Raw genomic sequence first — 26,189 nt, forward strand, 5'->3', positions numbered from 1 at the left:
TCAAATCCAACAATGGTTTTGGTCAGCCAACTTGTACCAGTTCATAACAGCTGACTATGGGTATCTTTTCCCAGCTCCTGAATTCAATGTCTTCATGTGGGTAGTGTGCAATTGGCCATGACTTGTAGTGCTTACACGTAGACCTCTACAAATGCTATGAAAATCAAGACTTTTTTTTAGACCTAGAGAGCTGGTTTTTAAACATCAGCATAACCCTGGTTTAAAAAACAGTAATATTTGTGAATAGATAGGCACCAATTTAACACATGAAAGCTTTACATTTTTATTTACAGGAACTACCAAGAAATTCTGGAAGAGATGAAAATTTTAATAGGAAAATTTTGAACCATTCCACTTTTTAAAAAATCTATGGCTCACAATTAGAAGAAAAGAGCTAATTTTGATAAGTACGTTAAGTCAAATTTATATTTTACAAATTCACTGAACAAATTTCTTAAATTATTTCTAGTACTAAATAGAGGTGGATACTTCTTCTAGCAATGTATTTATTTGGACATTTTGAATTTTAAATGTTCTTAAAGCAGTTTATGCAAAAGCAAATAGCTTATTATTTAACCCAACACAAATAATAAACATCTGCATGAAGGGTGGGTGGCTCTCGGTTAAGCATTCAACTTCGGCTCAGGTCGTGATCTCACGGATAGTGGGTTTGAGCCCCACATGGAGCTCTGTGCTGAAAGGTCAGAGCCTAGAGCCTGCTTTGGATTCTGTGTCTCCCTCTCTCTCTCTCTGCCCCTCCCCTGTTCGTTCTCTGTTGCTCTCTTTTAAAAATAAATAAACGTTAAAAAAATTTTTTAAACATCTGCATGAGCTTTTAGTGATATAAAATTTAATTTTTGGAAAAGGCTCCATCATACCATAAAAATTTCTACACCTGTCTGTATACTAGTTTAACTTTCACCCAGTCAATTTAAACAATCAGAATTGATGGATTTATTTGATCATTTGACTTGCTGGCTTCCTGCAAAGGCAAAATATACTACCCTATATTTAATTGACTTCTTTTTTTAAATTACTTGTGGCCCTTCTCTTTTCCCAGCATAATTACTTAAGACAAATTTCAATTACACTTCAAACTGAAAGTTCCTTTCAAATCGCATTCCAATAAGAAATCTTGGTATACCAGATGCTTTTGTTTTTCTAAAAAATAATTGTTTTGTTTAAATTTGTCATCTTTTCAGGGGCACCTGGGTGGCTCGGTTGGTTAAGTGTCCGACTTCGGCTCAGGTCATGATCTCACAATTGTGGATTTGAGCCCCGCATCGGGCTCTGTGCTAACAGCTCAGAGCCTGGAGCCTGTTTCAGATTCTGTGTCTCCCCTCTGTCTGCCCCTCCCCCACTCGCGCTGTCTCCCTCTGTCTCAAAAATAAATAAACATTTAAAAAAATGTTTAAATTTGTCATCTTTTCAGAAACACAGGGTACACATGTTGTTATTTTTCTTCGACTACTAGTTTGGAGATCACATTTAAAAAATAATACAAATAAATCATCAAAGTTTACCAAAATACCACATATTTCTTTAAAAGCTAAGGGTTTCTTATTCAGGCAAAAATTAAATGGATATCTATGTAATATGTTGTCAGCCCAGTGGGCAGCACGTCACTCTCAAAGGGATCTATGTCTTTGCCTCATGCTGCTGTGAACATTCATCAAATATTAAAGCATATCCAACAGGGAAAATGTGATCTTGGCATGGAAGCAAGTCCATCAATAACTTATCAATAGTTTTCTTATATGAAAAAATAGAAAAGCCAAGAGGGCTCTTAAAATTTTAAATGACTGAATAAAACTCAAATTTAACCTTTCTGTAAATAAAAGCAGAATATAGGTAAACCATCTTTAAATCTCAAATCTGACTGCTTCCAGACTTCTCAGTAAATGCATGTCATTTACTTTTATGTGCTTCTCCATGATGACCCAACTCTGTTTTCAAAGGAAGCGCTGACCCCATGCCTACTGTGGTTTGAAGTATCATGGCTGGGGGATCTCCAAGTAAGCCCGGTTTCTGCAAAAGAAGAAAAGAAAATAAGACTTCTGCTCATGGCAGCAGGATATCACCAAATGAAAAGGCTACACATGTGAATGTTCATAAACAATCTGACAGCCTGAATACAGAAAAGGAATGAACTCAATTCCAAAGAAAAAAACAATGCCATACTTACATTATTAGGAATATTCTCAAACTTCATTAATTGTTGCTGTGCCAATGGTACATGAGAAAGATTCTGAAGGAATAAATTAGAAGTATTACCCATAACTGTGCTCTGTGAAAATGATAAAGCATCGAGTTAGTTTAATTTTGAAAAGCTACTTTTCACAGAACCCAATTCATTTTAAAGTTCAATTCTCCAGTTGATCTGAGCAAAAGCCAATAGCTTCTTAATATCCTACTTTCCTACTTCAGGCAATGCTAATTAATTCTTTTAATAATATACAAGATGTGATTATGTGGTCATAGAACTAACTCCAGATCTTCTTTTTTTCTTTCATCCTTCTTCCTCCCCCCACCCCCTTTTGGCTTTATGTCACTGTCATTCAATCATTTATTTATTCATTTAATCATCCAACACATATTTACTGAGCACTTACTGTGTGCCAGGTACAGTGCTACATAATGAGAAATACAAAATACAATCTGCCCTCACAGATCTTAGAGGTTCCTGAGGGAGGGAGACATTAATATTAAAAACATATAATTACAAATGGTGATGAGTATGTGAAAGAAAAATACAGGAGCTATGAGAATAGTTGGGGATTTGATTTAGGTTGGTGAATTCAAGGAAATTTTCCCTGAGGAACCAACTCTTGCACAGAGATCTGAAGGCTGTGAGAAAAAACTAGGTGAAGTCTGGGGGACTTAGGTGGTATTGAGGTGGGGAGCATTCCAGGTAGAAGCAGCAGCAGGACCAAAGAACGAAGAAGAGAGCAAAGTCCTTCGAGGACCAAAAGCAGGCCATTATTGCTGGGACAGTGATACCCAATGAGCAGGAGAGGCAGCAGAGGCCAGCTGGGCAAAATTAAGCATTCTTGTCTTAATTCTAAAATAAAGAGAATATCGTCAGTACTCTGAACTCCCCTCTCATGTCACTCTTCACAACTTATTAGAATTAACATGTTTTCTATATTTGTTGAAATTCTTCAAGAACAAAGGACTATGAATGTTTTTGTTCAATGCTATAGCCTCAATGACCAGCACAGTGTCCAGTACATGTTAGATTCTCAATATGTTGACTAAATGAATGAATAAAGACCCTCTAATGTACAAGGTCCTACGTTAGATTCCAAAAATGAAAAATAAAAGATAAACCTTTTCTTCAAAACCTCAGTTTAGGACTACTCCTTCATTAAGCTACATTAATCATCTATCATACATTAGGTTGGATTTGTAATTAGGCTTTTATATAGACACAGCAGTACCAGAAATTAATGAGTAGTATTTATCTCCAATATTATGTTTACATACAAATACGTTTTAAAATACTTATCTGAAAGTAAGAAACACATTTTTATTCTTGTATGAATTATTTTCATATAGACTAAAATTTAAAAATTAAGAGTTCACATTCATTTTTTTCTTTCTGTGAATACTTTGAGTTAAGACCACATAAGACTTGTTTTTACTACTTATTTCTAGAAAAATATGCCACAAAATACACCTCTCTTCCCTTAATGCCCTATAAACAGAACTATACTGCTTTGATCAGCTTAATTTGATCTGATGTCCTGTGTTTTCATATAGCCATAGTTATTACTAAGAATTTTTTTTTAGAGATGAAATACTCATTTAACTTCTCAAGAATTTTAAATGTTAAGAGCAAACAAATGAGTCACTCCAAATGTTTGATACTTCAGTACTCAATGCCATTTATATACCTGATGTGCTTTATTCAGATGTAAAAATGCAGGGGAGATGGATGGATTCATCAGATGTGGCAAGCTGTGAGGTGTTCCAAGAACTGCTTTTAAGAAAATAAAATATTTAACTTCATGACATACATGGGATTCAAAAACAAATAAACTCCAAAAAGGGTAAATAAATATAGTTTTTAAAACTTTTAACAAGTTTATTGAAAGGTCAATTATATACTGACCTTGTCACACAAGAAGTAACAAGCTCCCTTCCCTGTGATTCAAAATCAGAATTTGATTTCAAATCCCAACACCTTCTTGTCAAGATAATAAAACACCAACCCTAGGCTTTCTCTTCTCTAGTTCTTAGAGCAACAAAACTAACTCCATGTATTAGAGTAAGTATAATACTAATTGAACCCCTGTCATTTGCTCCATATTTGTGTTAGATTTTTGGGGTATGTTGGCAGGGAGTAGGGTGGGTGGGAAAGCCAAGAACATACAGTCTTTTCCTTTGAAGAGCTTACAACCCATTTAAGAAGACAATATATGTACATAAAAATATTTATATAATAAAAACAAAAGAAACAATACATAGTTGATAAATGGAATAAATAGCCACACTTTTTACCAAGTTTGCCTGACGACAAATACCAGAGTATATATTAAAAGAGATGTTTTCAAAATAAATAATAGACAGAAACATGAGATAGAAAATATGTGAAGTAATTTCATCTAATTATTACAAAGCAACTAGGAATGGTCAGGCATAGAAAGTGCTTCAAAAAGCATTTCATCTTAGGGAGCCTGGCTGGCTTGGTTGGTTAGAACGTGTGACTCATGTGGCTCTTGATCTGTGCGTCATGAGTTTAAGCCTGACATTGGATGGAGAGCTTACTTTAAAAAAATAAAGAATTGTGTTGTCTTATTTATAAAAAAAAGAAAGGGAAAAAAATAAGTGCCTTAAAAAAAAAGCATTTAATCTAACGATCAAAAATATTTGAAATTCACATATAACATGTCTACAAGTTTATCCCATGTTTTAAAAAGCACAAGTTTTTATTACTTGCTAAACTAGTCCATCTTTGGAAAACTGTTCAAAAGTGTTTTCTTTGGGGGCACCTGGGTAGCTCAGTTGGTTGAGCTTCCAACTTCGGCTCAGGTCATGATCTCATCATCCATGAGTTCGAGCCCTGCTGACAGCTCAGAGCCTGAAGCCTGCTTCAGATTCTGTGCCTCTTTCTGTCCCTCCCCAACTCATGCGCGCTCACACTTGCTCTCTCTCTCTCTCCCTCTCTCTCTTGCTCCCTCTCTCTCTCAAAAATAAAATAAGAGCAAATTGTTTTCTTTAGAAGGATCCTGTTTCACAACAGGTGGTAGGAAGATTAGGTCATTAGCTAAGTTGTTTATAAAGACAGATTGTTTATTAGGAAAGAGGGATAAAACGGTCATTTCATAACAATAAAGGGGTCATCAGGAGGATACAACAATCTTAAATGTGCCTCAAATAACAAAGCTTCAAAATACAGAAGGCAAATATTTCTAGAACTAAAAAAGTAGACAAATCCACAATTATGGTTAGAGATTTCAACACCAACTCCTCTCTTTTTTTCAGTTAGTCACTGTATTTTGTTATAAAACATTAAAAAATATTTTTTCACAGCTTTTAATGAATACAGTATTTCCCAGTTTAAAACAACCACCACCAGAATCAAAACACTCTGGAAATGTCTACAGTCTCACATATAACTGCCTTTATCCTTAACTTCCTCCATTGTGCCCCATCCTCCCCTCAAGAAGTCTTGAACAACACTGTCAATCAACAATATGTACAAAGGACTATAATACATCATGACCAAATGAGGTTTACCCTTGTAATAAAAGGTTGGTTTAACATTCAAAAATTAATGTAATTCATCATGCTAGCAGACCAAACAAAAACAAAAAACACATATGATGATCTCAATTAATGCATAAAAGCACTGGATAAATTCTAGCAATTATCACGACAAAATTTCTCTGCAATATAGAAATAGAAGGCAAATTTCTCAGCTTGAAAAAGCAAATCTGTGAAAAAGCTATAGCTAATATGACAGTAAAAGAATGAATGTTCTCTCCTCAAGATCAGAAACAAGGCAAAGATGTGCATTCTTACCAGTTCAATACACAAATTATGCTGAATTTCTGTATATTGCAATAAAGCAAGAAAAAGAAGTAAAAGTCACACATATTGGAAAGGAAGAAGTGAAAATGTGTTTATTAGTGGATTACATGATTGTGTATATAGAAAATCCTAAGAACAAAACCTACAGGAAATAATAAGCTAGGTTGCAAGATACAATATATACAAAATCAAGTGTACTTTCATATGCTAGAAATAAGAAATTCGAAATTTAAATTTAAAGGCAATTCTATTTAAAACAGTATCAAGAAATGTAAAATACTATGAATAACTGACAAAATATGTGTAATATTTGTACCTTGAAATTTACAAATTATTTCTGAGAAAAATTAATAAGACCTTAATTGAGAAATATACCATATGTATGGCTCAACCTCAACACTGTTGTCAATTCTATCCAAATTAGTATAGATTTAACACAATCCCAATTAAATTACTGACATTTTTTCATGGAGATTGACAGTCTAGTTCCAAAATTTATACATTAATACAAAGAACAGAGAATAGGCCAAACAAAAAGAAGGATTTACACTCACTGATTTCAGGGCTTGTTATAAAGCTACATTTATCAAGACAATGCAGTACTGGGAAAAAGACAAATGTTTAGATCAATGGAATGGAATGGAGAATCCAGAGATAGAGCCATACATACATACAGAGTGAACTGATCTTTGAAAAAAGGCGTCAAGCAATTCAATGGAAAAGGATAATCTTTTTTAACAAACGATGGTGGAACAACGGTAAAAAATTAACCTGCACCTTTACTTAGCTTCACACCATAAACAAAAATTAACATAAACCAGAAATCTAAATATAAAAAATTATAAAACTTCTCAAAGAAAATATATGAGAGCATCTTAATGACCTAAAATTTGGCAAAGATTTTTTTTTAAGATTTCTTAAATATGACAAAAGATGTACAAATTTTAACAAAAAACAAATTGGACTTTGCCAAAATAATAAATTTTGCTCTTCAAAGGACACTGTTAAGAAAATAAAGGAAAACTTGCAGAGTGAAAGAAAATATGTGCAAACCCATACATACAACAGTGGACTTGTACCTCTAATAAAGAACACTTACTACTTAATAAGAAAAAGATAACTTAATAAAAAAAGATAATACTTAATAAGAAAAAGGCATAAAATATTTAAAATGATATAACAAAAAAGATATAAAGAGGACTAATTAGCATTTTAAAAGATGTTCAAAATCATTGAAAGGAATAGTCAAAATCACTGTGAGAAACCCAATAGAAAGGCTAAAATTAAAGGAGGAACATAACAAGTGTTGGTGAGAATATGAAGCAAACTGGAGCCCTAGATATTGATGACTGAGAATGCAAAGTGGTTTAACCACAATGGAAAACAGATGGGAGAGTTTCTTATAACTCAAACCTACACCTACCACATGCCCTGGCCATTCCACAACTAGATATTTAGCAGGGAGAAATAAAAGCATAAGTCTGCAGAAAGACTAACACACAAATGTTCGCAGAAATTTTATTTGTAACGATCCCAAACTAGAGATAACCTAAATGTTCATCAACAATTCAATAGATATGCAAACCGTGGAATGCAATACGGCTCCATTAAAAAAAAAAAAAAAAAAAACTACTGATACATGAAACATGAATGAGTCTCAAAATAGTAATTTTATTTTATTCCATTTATATAAATTTCAGGATGATTCCATTTATATAAATTTTAGAAAAGACAAACTATAGTGACAGAAGTCAAATCAGTAGTTTCCTAGGGATGGAGGAGAGGGAGATTATAAGAAGACAAAATGAAACTTCTGAGAGTTATAAATATGTTCATTATTTTGATTATGGCAATATACATATGGGTATATACTTATATATAAAAATGATGTACACAATGGTTTTATACATATGTCAACTTATAAATTTTTACAGTCTAAATGTGTAGATTAATATGCAAATATAACTCAATAAAGCTGTTAAAAATATAACTTAGACTACAAGTAATTGCATACTAGTTAACATTTAAAAGGGACACACACACATACATATAAAGAAAGAAGTCTAGAATATTTACATTGTATTTTGAAGTTGGTTAAAAGGTCTGGATTGAAGAGAAAAGATCAGTATGGTCAGAGTAACATAACCAAACTGGGTCTGAGAAGAAAATCAAGCTGATGGAAGTGTACAGATTAGACAGAAAAGGCAGAGTAGTTGAGAATTTGTAGAACAGACCATATGTGAGTAACAAGGTATGTATAAGCCGTGGAACAGAGATACAGAGGAAGAAGATTGATCTGTAAATAACTAAGTTCCTTTCATTATAATTAACAGTTGCTTTAGGTGCAGGAGATGAACAAGACATAAATCTTTGTAGTTATGGAACTTACATTCTAGTGGGAGAGGCAAACTAAAAACAGGTAAATAAGTGTGAGTTATTTGAGAAATGAAACGAGAAGGAAGAAGAGCGAGGGTATAAATATAAATATCTATACTACTTAATATAAACATAATTATAATGAATTATAATTCTTAGGTTGCTCAGAGCCCTCTGTGAGGAGCTCAAAATACAGTAAGGGATAGAGTTAGATACAGTAAAGGACAGAGGCGCCTGGTGGCTCAGTCGGTTGAGCGTCTGACTTCGGCTCAGGTCATGATCCTGCAGTCCGTGAGTTCAAGCCCCACGTCAGGCTCTGTGCTGACAGCTCAGAGCCTGGAGCCTGCCTCAGATTCTGTCTCTCCCTCACTCTCTGCCCCTCCGTGACTCATGCTCTGTCTCTCTCTCAAAAATGAATAAACATTAAAAAATTTTTTTAAAAAGATAAAGGAAATACAGGTGGCATTTACTGATTAACAAGACACTTAGTCTTTCCTAACCACCAAGAAACTGTCATTACATCCTCCAGAAGCTTTGCATGTGTTCACGTTAAGGAGATTTAATCTTCCTCCCTTGCCACTCCACACAAAGGAAGAAAGCAAGCTTGGTGAAATAATTTCTCCATCAGTGTAATATTGAGACATCCTATTTAAAATTGTGAAACTATCCCTAAAATAAGCATAACTTATTTCTTGGCCATACATCAATCTGAGTAGAAAAGCAGAGTAGAGAATATATATTCTCAGATGAAAAGACAAAAACTAATATTGGACAGGAGTTACTAAAGAGAGCCCAGAGTCCAAAGATGTGGACAATACTTTCTAAAAGACCCAAGAGCATGAAATACTTCCCTCAAACACTAATACAATCTTGGACTGCATGAACAGCAACAGTATGATCACAGGAGGGAAATCCCACCACATTCTATGCTGATCAAAACCCATTTACAGGATATGTTCATGTCTGTGTATACCCTATTTCTGGACAAATCAGAAAACCTAGGCTGTTATCTACAAGAGGACAACCAGTTGGGGAGGCCTGAGAGCGTATCTTGGGACATATTATGGAAAGCCAAATACAAAACGGTAGTCTTCAAAGAAGTTAACGAGGTGTAGAAAAAAAATACTAGAATTCTTGTTCATATTAACTTTCATCCTTAAATAAAAAATATTAAGTTTTATCATTTCTTAATATACAGGTCGACAAGGGTGCATTTATATAACTGACATATAATTGATACATATACTATATACACTGGGGCTCTGCTCAAAATTTATTTTACTGATATGGCTGCATATTCAAAAAATAAATAAATTTTAAGAAGATCACTGACCTGGAGAATAGAAGACAGGGAAAACCAAAAATGACTAAGGTCTCATGGTAGCTGTCTTTTCAAATATTATTAGAAGTCTTTTCTTATGGAAGAAGGAATAGATTTATTCTGTGTTTCTTCAGAGGAAGAACTAGAATAAATGGCTAAAATTATAGGGATTACCATCTAATATTTAAAAAAAACTCTAGTAAATAAATTTGTCTAATTAGGGAATAGGTTGCCTTGGGAAATAATGAGCTTCTCATGCTTTAAGTAATCAAGACGTAAAAAACTATCTCTATACCATTAAAATTGTAGAAGAGATATCTGATTATGTAACAGGCTGAACCAGAAAACTTCTAAAGCTGCTTCTTACACACAAATAATTGATGATTATGGGACATATTTATTACTATGACTATTGTTGTATAATACAAAATTTAACTGGTCTTTGTCCCTGGTTCCTAGAAGGAATACTAGATCCTTACAATTTTCTGAGTGCTACAAGTATCTTTGTTATGCTAATGAGGTGACTCAAGGTGGGCCTTTATGGGGGTACTGCTCTTGCCAGAAACACCAGCTATGTGATTAGTGGGCTGGAGCTTTGGGCCACGTGGTATCAGCAGGACCTCCTGATCTCCAGAGAGAAGAGTGAAACTGGAGATTGAGTTCAATAACAGGTCGTCATTGCTTACATAACAAAACTTCAATAAAAACTCTGAATGCCAAATTTAATTCAGTAGACATCTCTAGCTGGCGAACACAGAGATGCGCTCTGACTCCATGGGAAAAGATCACCAAAGCTCTGCATTCAGGGCCCTCCTAGACCTAGCTCTAAGAGTATTTTCTTTTGGTTGTTTCTGAGTTGTAGCCTTTATAATCAAACGGTAATCATAAGTATAGGGCTTTCCTAAGCCCTATGAACTGTTCTAGTAAATCATCAAACCTGGGGTGGTCATTGGAATCCCTGAATTTGTAGCCAGGGGTCAGAAGTACAGGTGGCTTGGGGCCCCCCTGAATTGACAACTGGTGCGTAAAGAGAGGCAGACCTGTTGGTGACTAAGCCCTTAACTTCTGGGGTCTGGGCTAACCCTGGGTAGTTAGTGCTAGAACTGAATTGCAGTCCACTAGCTGGTGTTAGACCAGTCAGCGTTGAAACAAACATAAAATGTATTTAAACATTTTTATTCTAAACTTTAATGTTGAATATCAAAATTCACTTCATAATGCTAAAGTATACATTTTATGTACATATAGTTGTACATTTCAAAAGGTAGGCTCTTATCAGAGAAGGAATACTAAATAGATATTTAATATATACCAATATTATAAAGATTTCCATAATGCTTTTGTCATTTTCTACAAAGTAAAACTATTTTTCAACAAAAAAGAGCAAAAAGGAAACATAACTTTAGCATTTTTGAACAAAGTAATTCTGCTAAAAATATTACTTAGAAAAGTATCATGTTGTCTGTTGATACAGTCAATAACAATGTAGTGTATTAATTATCTGGTCTTTAAATTCCTGTCATTTAGGGCAGAAAACATGAATAGACACTTCTCTAAAGAAGACATCCAGATGGCCAACAGGCACATGAAAAGATGTTCAGCGTCGCTCCTTATCAGGGAAATACAAATCAAAACCACACTCAGGTATCACCTCACGCCAGTCAGAGTGGCCAAAATGAACAAATCAGGAGACTATAGATGCTGGAGAGGATGTGGAGAAACGGGAACCCTCTTGCACTGTTGGTGGGAATGCAAATTGGTGCAGCCGCTCTGGAAAGCAGTGTGGAGGTTCCTCAGAAAATTAAAAATAGACCTACCCTATGACCCAGCAATAGCACTGCTAGGAATTTACCCAAGGGATACAGGAGTACTGATGCATAGGGGCACTTGTACCCCAATGTTCATAGCAGCACTCTCAACAATAGCCAAATTATGGAAAGAGCCTAAATGTCCATCAACTGATGAATGGATAAAGAAATTGTGGTATATATACACAATGGAGTACTATGTGGCAATGAGAAAAAATGAAATATGGCCCTTTGTAGCAACGTGGATGGAACTGGAGAGTGTAATGCTAAGTGAAATAAGCCATACAGAGAAAGACAGATACCATATGGTTTCACTCTTATGTGGATCCTGAGAAACTTAACAGGAACCCATGGGGGAGGGGAAGGAAAAAAAAAAAAAAAAGAGGTTAGAGTGGGAGAGAGCCAAAGCATAAGAGACTGTTAAAAACTGAGAACAAACTGAGGGTTGATGGGGGGTGGGAGGGAGGGGAGGGTGGGTGATGGGTATTGAGGAGGGCACCTTTTGGGATGAGCACTGGGTGTTGTATGGAAACCAATTTGTCAATAAATTTCATAAAAAAAATAAAATAAAATAAAAATAAATTCCTGTCATTTAATTATGAGCTAAACTGGTGTTAAAAAGGTAAAAGAAATCAGGAAACATATAAGCAGATTGTATCTACCAAAAACAGGCAAAACATATTATCACCTCAGACCATTAATTAAAATTCATGACAAGTCCTAGAAAAATATTTTTGGACTAATTTAAATGTGTTTTTCATATAAAACAGCACAAACTGACTTCATGCCAACCTTCTATATTTAATCAGTGCCATGGTGCTTACCTGGTTTAACAGCTCGTCCACAAAGCTGGGGTTGTAGAAGGACTTGTAACAGGGCAGGGTTGTTCAAACTTTTCATAATTTGTACAGGATTTGGCTCTGGAAGTAAGCCTTTTTGATTACTGTGCATCTTTAATAAATACAGAAATAGGAAACACTATAACAAGGATAAGTACAAAAGATGAAATTTTAAAGGTTTTCTTTCAGAAATTCTCATTCATCTGATCTTTTAATGATACAAGCAAATTGCTTTCTATGATACATTTTTTTATATATTCTACAATTTCTAATTATGTTAAGATATATACTATAAATACTGTATAGCATATACTGAAATCATCATAAAATGTCTCAGTGAAATACAAATTGGCTCTAAGAGGACTAACGATTTAGTAAGATAAAAACAAAAACAATTTAGGTAGCTAAATCTCTTCATACAAGTAGAAAGATGCCAAGGGTATCTGAATATATTAACAGGGAGATAATCTGTCGACGCAGTATGAATATCTTATACTACAGAAGAGCCTTACTATATAATGTGGGTTGCCTTACGAATAAATTTTCTTTTAATAAAGGTCTTTATTAAGTTAATCTTCTGATACAAAGCTGAACTGGACTCACACACATGTAATTAGGAGCTTCCTAAAATTCTGAAATTGTGTTCAGTTTTAAAAACCAACCTGATAGATGAGAATACTAACGTATGGTTATAAAAAAACTATAAACTTCTAGCCATGAAAAAATGGAGAACTGACAATGCACCTGGAATCCCACTCTAAACCCAGATACTATGAAGATAGAGGGACAGGGTGACAAATCTGAGAATGGGACACAAAACCTGTGAGAAATCCCTGGAGAGATAGAAGGCAGCAGGTCCCAGTGCAGAGGCAGACATCAAGGAGCATGAGAGAGCCTGGACCTACAGCCAGTTTGGGGAAGGGCTTTTTACTTGTGCAACTATGTTGCTGCCTCCGCACTGCCCTCTAGAGATGAGGACTTTCCTGGCCAGCACAAGAAGGGAAAACAGCAGCATCAATCTAGTGACAGCCACAGGACCAATGAATTAAGGGTTTCTCAAAGGTGCGGGATTGCCTGGTTGAGGTGGGAAAAGGGTTGCAGCCAAGGACAAATAGTAAAGGCAGAGGTACTCTGCTTCGCTCCTCACCGGCCTTCCCTAAACCCCAGCTAAGATGAGTAGGCTTTAGCTCTCCCCTGTCCAGCCTCTACTCCCTCAACCTCTAAACATTCACACACAGGGAAGCTGATATCCTCCCAGGGAAATATGTATTCACAGAACACAACAACTAGACATGTGGAGAGAATGGAGCCCCTTAACTGTAAGAGACACCTGTAAGAGGCAAACCAGAATTAATGGACAGGAAATAAGAATGCTGCATAGTAACAGACATAATAAATATCCTTTAAAAAAACATTTTTATCAGTAATGTGAATCAAGGAGTAGAAGTTACAAAGAATAACTAATTTGAAATAGTGGGCATGAAAAATATAAATGTTAAAAAAAGAGAAAAACAGCCCTCATTTACCACATACTTGGCATTGTTCTAAGCACTTTACATGGATTGTATCACTTAGTTTTCCAAAACAACTCAACAGGGTTGATACTATTATCACCACTCTGTCCACTAGGAAACTGAAGAAATTCATACAGAGCAATACACTATTCTCTATCCTGTGCTTGAACAGATAGGTTAAACAGAATATGTGTTGCTGAAAAACAAAACAGTGACTGGAAATATCAGTTCAAAGAAAGTTCCCAGAAGATATCAGAAAAGGATAAATGGAAAATGCAAATAAACAAAACAAAACATGGAAATAAGAAATGCAAACAAAACAAAAGAGAATAAGCAAGGCAATGAAGAGGTTAGAAGTGTCAACCTGTACAAAACAAGAGTCCCTGAAGGAGAAGAAAAAAAGAACAGGGTCTTTGAAGAAATAACAGCTGAGAATTGCTCATCATTAAAGAAAACTTAAAAAGCACAGAATGAAAGGGATTCACAGTGTTCCAGATATGATGTATAAGGACAAAAACACACCTAGTCACATTTTTGGGTATGAAATTTAAGAATATCAAAGACAAATATGCTAACAGCTTCCAGTGAGAAAGAATGTATTTCCAAAGGGAACAGGAAATGATTATCATCTCCCTCCAAGCATCAACAATGGATTTAAGAAGGCAACAAATTAATATTTTCAAGGGGCCAAAGGAAGAACTTTGAATATAGATTTTTATAATTTTATATTCATCTAAGCTATTACCTAAATATGTGAAAAGAAATTAAAATACTTCCAACTATACAAATTCTCAAAAGTTTTTATTTACCACATTAATACCATCTCTGAAAATCACATGAGATGCAGTAAATACAAGACATGTTACATGATACGTGCAAATAAACATATGTAAGATCAGAGTTAATTTCAATCTTGCATACAAAACCTAGTACCATGGGGGGAAATATTTAAGGCAACTGTAAAATAAAAATGTGGAACCAACATGGTGGTAGGTGGGATAGGAAGAAGGAAGTAAGACGGAGATAAGAATGAGTTAAGTGGCTCTCCACTGTTATTCAACATAGTATTGGAAGACTTAGCCTTGGCAATCAGACAACACAAAGAAATAAAAGGCATCCAAATCGGCCAGGAGGAGGTCAAACTTTCACTCTTCACAGATGACATACTGTATATAGAAAACCCAAAAGATTCCACCAAAAAACTGCTAGAACTGATCCATGAATACGACAAAGTCACACAATATAAAATCAATGCACAGAAATCAGTTGCATTCGTATACACCAATAATGAAACAACAAAAAGAGAAATCAAGGAATAGATCCCATTTATAATTACACCAAAAACCATAAAATACCTAGGAATAAATCTAACCAAAGAGGTGAAAAATCTATACACTGAAAACTATAGAAAGCTTATGAAAAAAATTGAAGGAGATGCACCAAAAAAAAAAAAAAAGGAAAAATATTCCATGCTCCTGGATAGGAAGAACAAATATTGTTAAAATGTCGATACTACCCAAAGCGATCTACATATTCAATGCAATCCCTATCAAAATAACACCAGCATTCTTCACAGAGCTAGAATAAATAATCCTAAAATTTGTATGGAACCACAAAAGACCCAAAATAGCCAAAGCAATCTTGAAAAAGAAAAGCAAAACTGGAGGCATCACAACCCAGACTTTAAGCTGTATTACAAAGCTGTAATCAAGACAGTATGGTAATGGCACAAGAACAGAAACTCAGATCAATGGAACAGAATAGAGAACCCAGAAATGGACCCACAAACATATGGCCAACTAATCTTTGACAAAGCAGGAAAGAATGTCCAATGGAATAAAGACAGTCTCTTCAGCAAGTGGTGCTGGGAAAACTGGACAGCGACATGCAGAACAATGAACCTGGACCACTTTCTTACAGCACACAAAAATAAACTTAAAACGGATGAAAGACCTAGATGTAAGATAAGAAGCCATCAAAATCCTCAAGGAGAAAACAGGCAGCAACCTCTTTGACCTTGGCCACAGCAACTTCTTACTCAACACATCTCCAGACGCAAGGGAAACAAAAGCAAAAATGAACTATTGGGGCCTCATCAAAATAAAAAGTTTCTGCACAGTGAAGGAAACGATCAGCAAAACTAAAAGGCAACAGACAGAATGGGAGAAGATATTTGCAAACGACATATCAGATAGAGGGTTAGTATCCAAAACCTATAGAGAACTTATCAAACTCAACACCCAAAAACAATCCAGTGAAGAAATGGGCAAAAGACAGGAATAGACACTTCTCCAAAGAAGACATCCAGATGGCCAACTGACACATGAAAAAATGCTCAACATCACTCATCATCAGGGAAATACAAATCAAACCACAATGAGATACCACCTCACACCTGTCAGAATGGCTAACATTAATTAACAACTTAGGCAACAACAGATGTTGGCAAGGATGCAGATAAAGAGGATCTCTTTTGCACTTTTAGTGGGAATGCAAACCGGTGCAGCCACTCTGGAAAACAGTATGGAGATTCCTCAAAAAATTAAAAGTAGAACTACCCTACAACCCAGCAATTATACCACTAGGTATCTATCCAAGGAATACAGGTGTGCTGTTTCAAAGGGGCACATGCACCCCAATGTTTACAGCAGCACTATCAACAATAGCTAAAGTATGGAAAGAGCCCAAATGTCCATCGACTGATGAATGGATAAAGAAGATGTGGTATATATATAAATGGAGTATTACTCGGCAATCAAAAAGAATGAAATCTTGCCATTTGCAACTATGTGGATGGAACTGGAGGGTATTATGCTAAGCGAAATTAGTCACAAAAAGACAAGTATCATATGACTTCTCTCATATGAGGAATTTAAGATACAAAACAGATGAACATAAGGGAAGGGAAGCAAAAATAATAGAAAAACAAGGAGGGGGACAAAACACAAGAGACTCTTAAATATAAAGAACAAACAGAGGGTTGCTGGAGGGGTTGTGGGAGAGGGGATGGACTAAATGGGTAAGGGGCATTAAGGAATCTACTCCTGAAATTATTGTTGCACCATATGCTAATTTGGATGTAAATTAAAAAACAAATTTTTTTAAAATGCAAAAAAAAAAAAAGTTAAGTGGGAAGAAAGAGATACTAATAAATCTAGGGATGTAAATAAGTTAGGGACAATCACCAAGAGGATGAAGATAGAGAATATTACTCTCAAACAAGAGGAAGAAAATTCTTATTCATCCAACAGTAGATGGGAAATGAAAATAAAGGGAAAAAGTATAGGGTGCCTGGGCGGCTCAGTCAATTAAGCATCCAACTTCGGCTCAGGTTATGACCTCAAGGTTCAGGGTTTCAAGCCCCACATCAGGCTCTGTGCTGACACCTCAGAGCCTGGAGCCTGTTTCAGATTCTGTCTCCCTCTCTCTCTGCCCCTCCCCTGCTCATGCTCTGTCTCTCTCTCTCAAAAAAAAAAACTAAACTAAAAACATTAAAAAACGGGGGGTGGAAACGTGATATAAAAGAATAATCATTACTACATATTCAAGCAGTTTAAATATACCAACTAAAGACATACTTTTTTAATTTGATTTTTAAACACATGTTTTTAGAGCAACATGTTAGCTATAAGACACATACCTAAAACAAAATGTAAAGAAAGGTTAGTAATAAAGGGACGGCAAATATAAACTAAAAGAAAGCTGAAGTAGCAATTCTAACATCAGAAGAACATATATACTGGTAAAATGATCAATATGACTACAAGCAAATGTGTACCTAATTAATAATACCTATACCTATCTATGTATCTATGGAGAAACAACTAACAGACTAAGGAGTAAAAAGAAAACCCAACAATTACACAGATAAATTCTAATACATTTCTCTCAATGACAGATCAAACAGACAAAAAAATAAGATATTGAAGATCTGAGTCATAATTAATAAACTCAAGCTAATATTTATACATACATATATGCACATATAACTTTATAACCCACAAACATAGAGTCTGGATTGTTTCCGAGCACACATGGCTCATTCACAGAAAGTAACCATGTACCATAAATTACAAATCTATGTCAGAAGAACAGTTTTTGAAAATTTGTAAGTGGACATAAAACAAAAACAAAAGCTTTGAGTATAAAAGGAAATAAAATAATTTTAAACATTTATAACCTGAAATTTATGACATTGTTTAGAATTGTGGAATCACTATATTGTATACCTGAAACTAAAATAACACTCCGTGTTATAAAATTATTAAAAACACTGTAAATTATAAAAACTTAAAGCCAAAATAAAATTTATGACACATAGGTATAGCATTAGTTAAAAAGAAACTTGCTTTAAATATATTCATCAGAAAATAACCTAGATTGAAAATAAAGGTGCTAAGTACTAATATCAATAAAGACAGAGGAGAAAGAGTAAACCTGAAAAAGAAAAAACAAGGATATCATAAAGATAAGGCCAGACACTGTGGAAAACAGTACAGAGTCTCCTCAAAAAAATTAAAAATAGTATTACCATATGATCCAGAAATTTCTCAATTGGATATTTACTCAAAGAATATAAAAACACTAATTTAAAAAGATATAGGCACCCCTATGTTTACTGCAGCATGATTTACAACGGCCAAGATGTGGAAGCAGTCCAAGTGTCCACTGATAGATGAATGGATACAGCAGAGGTGATACAAACACACACACACACACACACACACACACACACACACACACACACAGAAAATGGAATAGTTCTCAGCCAAAAAAAGACTGAAATCTTGCCATTTGCAACAACATGGATGGATCTAAGTGAAATAAATCAGAGAAAGGCAAATACCTTATAATTTCATTCACATGTAGAATTTAAGACACAAAACAAAGAGAAAGACAAACTGAGAAACAGACTCTTAACTGTAGAGAACAGATGGTTCCCAGAGGGGAAGTGGGTGGAGGGAGGGGCGAAATAGGTGAAGGGGATTAAGAGTACATTTATCATGATGAGCACTGAGTAATGTACAAAATGACTGAATCACTATACTGTACACCTGACACTAATATAACACTATGTTACCTATACTGGAATTAAAATTTAAAAAGAAGGGCAGAAATATGCAAAAGGTAGAAATAAACACAAGAAAACTGTTTCTCTGAAAAGATAAAATGGGGAAATCTTTTGCAACACTGATCAAAGAGAAAAAAAGTAAATAAAATACACAATGAAAATGAGAACAGTAGGAGCACCTAAGTGGCTCATTCGGTTAAGTATCTGACTCTTGATTTTTGTCCAGGTTATGATCTCACTGTTCCTGAGATCAAGCCCTGCACTGGGCCCTGTGGTGACAGTGTGGAGCCTGCTTGGGATTTTCTTTCTTTCTTTCTTTCTTTCTTTCTTTCTTTCTTTCTTTCTTTCTTTCTTTCTTTCTTTTCTTTCTGTTCTCTCTCTCTCTCTTTCACTCTCCTTCCCTCTTTGTCCCTCCCTAGCTCATGTGCTCTTCTGTCTCTCAAAATACATAAATAAAATTTTAAAAAATGAGAACAGACAAAATAAATTTTAAAAATATTATAAATGACTATGTGCCAATAAATTTGAAAAATTAACCAAAATGGATGATGAATCTGTGGAATATAATCAAATGCCAAATATGGCATAGAGACAAAAACAAAAGTAAAATGTCTAAACATCTATAGGAGAAACTTAAATGGTAACCAATGATTTTCCTCTGTATGAGTTTCCAGGACTAGGTCTACATGATTTCATGGACAAGATTTCTCTAATTTTCAAAGAATGGGCAAGCCCTATTTTATATGAATTGATCCATGAAGTAGCAAGAAAAGGGGAGCAGGAGAAAAAACAGTTAAATCAGTTAATGAGGTATTTCCCTTGATTCCAAAATAAATGATGGTACAAAAAATTTTAAGCATTTTTCACTTATGAGGACACGTACACATATGCACAATAAAATATCTAATCAAATCACACAATGCATTGGAAAAAATATTATCAATTACAGTTTATAATGCAAGGATGGTTTAACATGAGAAAATCAGTGTGATTCAGCACATTAAAGAATTTAGGGAGAAATCACAGGATTATCTCAAGTTGCAGAAATGCTCTGATAAATTTTAGTACCTATTTATGACTTTTTAAAATTTTTACTAAAAAATTTTTTTAATGTTTATTTATTTTTGAGGGGGGGGGGGAGGGCAGGGAGAGGGAGACACAGAATCTGAAACAGGCTCCAGGCTCTGAGCTGTCAGCACAGAGCCTGACTTAGAGCTCGAACTCATGGACTGTGAGATCATGACCTGAGCTAAAGTCGGATGCTTAACTGACTGTACCCAGGCGCCCCATGATTTTCTTTCTTTTTTTTTTTTTTTTTAATTTTTTTTTCAACGTTTATTTATTTTTGGCACAGAGAGAGACAGAGCATGAATGGGGGAGGGGCAGAGAGAGGGAGACACAGAATCGGAAACAGGCTCCAGGCTCTGAACCGTCAGCCCAGAGCCTGACGCGGGGCTCGAACTCACGGACCGCGAGATCGTGACCTGGCTGAAGTCGGATGCTTAACCGACTGCGCCACCCAGGCGCCCCATGATTTTCTTTTTTAATCTCAGAAAATTTGATAAAGTATATGTACCAGGAACCTGTAGAAAGCATCAATGCAAATGCATTACTTTTAAGATCAAGAAACATTTAAGATTTCTCATTATCACTGATATATGATCATGAAGGGCCCTGCATGCCATGCAAAGGAATCTGAATTTATTCAGACATTAAAGAATATTAAGTAAGTAAATGACATAATCTGATTTGAAGATGGAAAAGATCACTCCTGAGGTCCTGTGGAAGATGGATTACAGTGGTGACCACACAGAGGGTTATTCTCAACACCAAGGTGAGAGAAGATGAGATCCTGAGCAAAGTAACAAAGATGTTGACAAGTCTCAAGGATTTAAGAAATGTTGGGACATACAACTGAAAGGATTTACTAATATTTTTGACATCTGGATTTGGGCAGCAGGTGAGGGAAACCAATCATGATTAACTGAGTTTTTGGTTCAGATAATTTTAGTTTGGGTGAACTTGTGCCACATACCGAACACAGAATCATACATGTATGTCACATATTTATAGTGGCATCAAGCCACCCAGGTGTTTGTTTTTCTCTAAGGGAACACAGTGTGCTGGTGCAAGTAGGTGACTGGATGGATTCAGAGTTGTAACCTCAGCAAATCCAATATTACATTATAGAACACAGAAAAACAAATTCCAGAGAAAAGATACTTTTCTTTTGAAAATGTTGAAATTTAACTACTTATATGAAGGAAGAATGTTTAATAATCATTTGGAAATGCATATTTAGTGCTGAGGGCAAACTGGTTCAAAAATATAAGCTTGTAAGTCATTACTGATAGGCAATAACTGGGGCTATTGGAATATACAAGAAGTAAGTGAAAAAGCCAAAGGCAGAAGTCTGATACCAGCCCTTAGGGAAAAAGAAGAAAGGGCACGAATAGTTAGGCAGAAAAAGAATAGTGGGTAGAATTCAAGATGGTGGAGGAGACTTTTTTAAAGACACCAAGCAATAAAATGCTGAATAGTGCCTACTCAACTTCAATACTAAGAAATCTCTATTAATCTAAATGGGAACAGATTCACTTGAATAGCTGAGGTAGAAACCACAGTATATCAGGCTGAGGCGGAATGGGAAATGAAGAAACGGGAATGAAGCAAGTGGGGGCTAATTGTTCAAGAGGCTCCAGTTGTGAAGGAAGAGCAATATAAAAGCCAATTTCTATTTTTTTAAATATGAAATTTATTGTTGGGGCGCCTGGGTGGCTCAGGTCACAATCTCACAGTTTGTGAGTTCGAGCCCCGCATCAGGCTCTGTGCTGACAGTTCAGAGCCTGGAGCCTGCTTCGGATTCTGTGTCTCCCTCTTTCTCTGCCCCTCCCCCACTCGTGTTCTGTCTCTGTCTCAGAAATAAACATAAAAAAAATTTTTTTTAAATACGAAATTTATTGTCCAATTGGTTTCCATACAACACCCAGTGCTCATCCCAACAGGTGCCCTCCTCATTGCCCATCACCCACCTCCCCCACCCCCCATTGACCCTCAGTTTATTCTCAGTTTTTAAGAGTCTCTTATGGTTTGGCTCTCTCCCTCTCAAACTTTTTTTTTCCTTCCCCTCCCCCCATGGTCTTCTGTTAAGTTTCTCAGGATCCACATTAAGAGTGAAAACATATGGTATCTGTCTTTCTCTGTATGATTTATCTCACTTAGCATAGCACTCTCCAGTTCCATCCATGTTGCTACAAAAGGCCTATTTCATTCTTTCTCATTCCCAAGTAGTATTCCATTGTGTATATAAACTACAATTTCTTTCTCCATTCATCAGTTGATGGACATTTAGGCTCTTTCCATAATTTGGCTATTGTTGAGAGTGCTGCTATAAACATTGGGGTACAAGTGCCCCTGTGCATCGGCACTCCTGTATCCCTTGGGTCAATTCCTAGCAGTGCTATTGCTGGGTCATAGGGTAGATCTATTTTTAATTTTTTGAGGAACCTCCACACTGTTTTCCAGAGCAGCTGCACCAGTTTGCATTCCCACTAGCAGTGCAAGAGTGTTCCCGTTTCTCCACATCCTCTCCAGCATCTATAGTCTCCTGATTTGTTCATTTTAGCCACTCTGACTTAAAAGCCAATTTCTAGAAAGAATTTTTAAAGGAAAGGATCTGAACATGTTTATGAGAAGATGGGATGGAGCTAGCAGAGCAACCAATGAAAAAACGTTGAAAGGTAAGGATCACGATCCTTGAAGATGGGAGACACAGTCATGAGCCGCTGTGTTGGCTGGACGAGGTACAACTCTTCCTCCAAGAGAGCAGGGATCTTTGTCCATGGATGAAGCATGACCATCTGATACAAAGGACGAAGGCAGAAGAGAGATTAAGGCTTAAGGTAATTGCTGTAGAAAATGGAGAAGAGCAGCTGATGAGAGATGTGAAGCTAAAGTTTTTCAGGGGACCAGCCATAAATGCAGGACTCACACATGTAGTAGCATCAAGTCACCCAAGTGTTTGTTTTTCTTCAAGAGGACACAGTGCCCTGGCTGCAGAAGTAGGTGACTGGATGAATTCAGAATTGTAAACTCAGCAACTCTGATCCAACAGAGGCATGACATTGACAGTCAAAGAATAGCTGAGGCTGTGACTTAGAACAGGAGAATGACAGGAGAGCTTAAGAAGGAAAAGGCAAACAAAAGAAGGGAGAAGGGATCAAGGACCAGACATGAAGTGCAAGAACAGGAAGAGGAGGGCAAGTAATGTGAGACCAAGAGCAATCTCCTATCCTTTTCTCCCTCCCCAGTTCATCCATGAGCCACTTTCAGACTAATCTCTTGATGGCTTCACTCTGATCCCATCACTACCTTGTTTATATACCTCATAAGCTCCCCTCTGCTTATCAAATTCAGTCTAAATCCTTCCAGTGCTTGATGGTCCTCTGATTTGGCATCAACCTACCATCTCATCCCTTTCTATACTCCTCCACCTCCACCACTCACCACTCTGGAAGCATGCAAATTTCACCTCATCCTACTGCTTGAAAGGTTTTATTCAATTCCTTCTACCTCATTATGGTTGCCAGATTTAATTGGTAATACCCAGATGGGTTTCAGATAATCAATGAATAATTTTTTCAATGTAAGTATGTCCCATGCAAAATTTGTATTTATCTAGCAATTCTATCCTCCATTCCCAACAATACATTTCAAAATCATACTTTAACGTCACATTCAAATGTCATACTATGCTAACATGCCTCGAGTAAAAACTGAACAAGAAATAGTGTCTATCTGCATGGAACTTCCATACTACAGAGGTACAGAGAAAAATAAGCAGGCAGTCAACAATAAAGAAGTAGTTACAATGAACCATGTGGGCAAAAAGGAAGCACACACCTTCCTGTATTTGCACTATGCATACTTATGAACACCTTGTAAAAAGAGACATTACACTCAAAGTTTAGAACAGAACATTCCTTCAAAAAACTTCTTCAGATGGATACACTTTACTTAATGCAATTTTTTTCTTTTGTAATGACTCCTGGTTTGATTTGACAGAGATACCATTTAGCCAATTTTTACAAAGGAAGAATGTCTTTGTGTAATGGAAATGTAATGAAGGTCCAATGAATGGTCAACTGGTTTGGATAGATTAAGATAGCATTAGCATTCTTCTATATCCTCATAAAGAACAATAAACTTACCACACGTTGAGCTGCTATCAATGCTGCTAATGTACTTCGCCCAGGTGCTCCTGGGGCACAGAAGGAAACGTGGACTTTGCTTCCCTTGATCGTCATACCATCAGCGGCTTGCTGAACCTCTTCAGCATGCTCTGCAGTGTTATATTCCACCACTGCAAAGCCGCCAACATAACTACCTTCATCCTGTGCAAGCTGATTTAACACAGTTTGTTAAAAGGAGAATCCTAATATCTGGTTAGAAATATTTATTTTCAGTATGTAATTTTCATTTTCAAAAACAAATGTATCAGAGCATATACTGGTGAAAATAATGTATTCTCTCTCTCGAAAATTAAAAGTTTCCTAGTTGTGGGATGCCTGGCTGGCTCAGTTGGAAGAGCATGCGATCCCTGATCTTGGGGTCATGAGTTCGAGCCCCACACTGGACATATAGGTACATTAATAAATAAACAAATATATAAATAACGAATGTTCACTAGTTGCTTAGATGCAGTCCTGAAGATAGGATGATAAAGACTCTGTCCAATTTCTTTTCAATTCTTTGATTTTCTAATTTACTTTAAAACTCAAAGCTCAAATGACAATATTCCCTCTATATTAAGAAAGATGTGTAACTGATAATTTATAGAAAAATGTAGAAACACAATAAATAACACTTTCTTTAAAATATATTTACCAGATACACGGACAAAGAAAGATACTGAACAATTATCTGACCACATATCTATGTAAATTAAAGTTTATATTATCAAGAGAAGAAAGGTAGGAGGAACCATATTCAACTTTTAATTCAGTATTTCAGGAAGATCTCAGGAATTTGGTCAAGTATTCCAAAGCAAACCTTATGTGGGAAAATTGTGCCCTGGGTTTGTTAAAATACCATATGCAACACACAAGCTTTATTTCTGAATGTGCCCTAAACAAACTCCTACAATGCAGAACTAGATTTATTTCCAGTCACCCACCTGTAAGAGTGTAAAGGAAGATACTAAAGTCCTGGATCTGTAAAGACTGGTACAAAGAGCAAAAATAAGAACAAAATAAGACACTAAAAAGTTTCTAAGTTTTGAACATGTCTGAATTATCTTAAACACATTCACTCTATAAAGTGGTAAATGTGATAAAATTCAGCATGGTATGTCTTTAAGAAGACACATCTATGATACTTGTTTGGATTTGGCATCTCATAGGTTAATATTACAATTAAATCATTTCTTAGTCCTTTTTAGTTTCTTTTCTCTTATTTTTGAAGTTTTACTTTCTAACTATACAGTGAGACCAAATTTCTATCTTTCCTTCACATTCTTCCTTCCTTTAAAAATTTTTTTTTTCAACGTTTATTTATTTTTGGGACAGAGAGAGACAGAGCATGAATGGGGGAGGGGTAGAGAGAGAGGGAGACACAGAATCGGAAACAGGCTCCAGGCTCTGAGCAGTCAGCACAGAGCCCGACGCGGGGCTCGAACTCACGGACCGCGAGATCGTGACCTGGCTGAAGTCGGACACTTAACCGACTGCGCCACCCAGGCGCCCCTCTTCCTTCCTTTTAAAACTTTCCTCATGAAACTTCTTCCATGAAACTTTTTCCAATTACATGGGAGAAAGGGAAAACATATACCTCTTCTAAACATCTCTCCTACAACCCCGTTCCTCTTGTAATCCAAACCAGATATTAAAATCAAGATTTGTAAAAGCCGTCACTGTCTTTGGTGTCCCTTGATTACAAAGTAAGAGACTATGTTCAACGTAGTCCATGTCTACCTACCAAGCAAGAATCTGAACATCACAGATCCACTGCTAAAGGCATCATAAAGTTATTTTATCAATCTTTTGAAAACGTTTCAAATACTTATTATTCCTGGTTCATTATGGTAACTTTCATGCCTATATAAATTATAATACCATTTTAATTCTTCCAAAAGACAAAATCGTCTAAGTCCACAGCATCAGTAGTTTTAAAGAGTTTTTTTTAGTTCAATAGGAGAGCCACTCAAACATGTATTAGTCTGACTCC

General features: G+C 35.8%; 1 protein-coding gene across 1 annotated transcript in view; it reads right to left on the bottom strand.

Moving 5' to 3' along the window:
* Window positions 1-26,189, bottom strand: part of RAVER2 (ribonucleoprotein, PTB binding 2) — a 92,678-nt gene that overhangs the window by 39,248 nt on the left and 27,241 nt on the right. Inside the window, exons 4-8 of the mRNA XM_047084250.1 lie at window positions 24,176-24,367; window positions 12,366-12,492; window positions 3,897-3,982; window positions 2,186-2,287; window positions 1,917-2,028 (exon numbers count right to left, since the gene is read on the bottom strand). Of these exons, the coding sequence (XP_046940206.1) occupies window positions 1,917-2,028; window positions 2,186-2,287; window positions 3,897-3,982; window positions 12,366-12,492; window positions 24,176-24,367 (619 nt within the window). The remainder of the gene's footprint in view (window positions 1-1,916; window positions 2,029-2,185; window positions 2,288-3,896; window positions 3,983-12,365; window positions 12,493-24,175; window positions 24,368-26,189) is intronic.

This window comes from Lynx rufus, unplaced genomic scaffold (genome assembly GCF_022079265.1).
Source record: "Lynx rufus isolate CCGP_SWC_20201006 ecotype Redwood Valley unplaced genomic scaffold, mLynRuf1.p SCAF_2, whole genome shotgun sequence".
NCBI classification, from domain to species: Eukaryota; Metazoa; Chordata; class Mammalia; order Carnivora; family Felidae; genus Lynx; species Lynx rufus.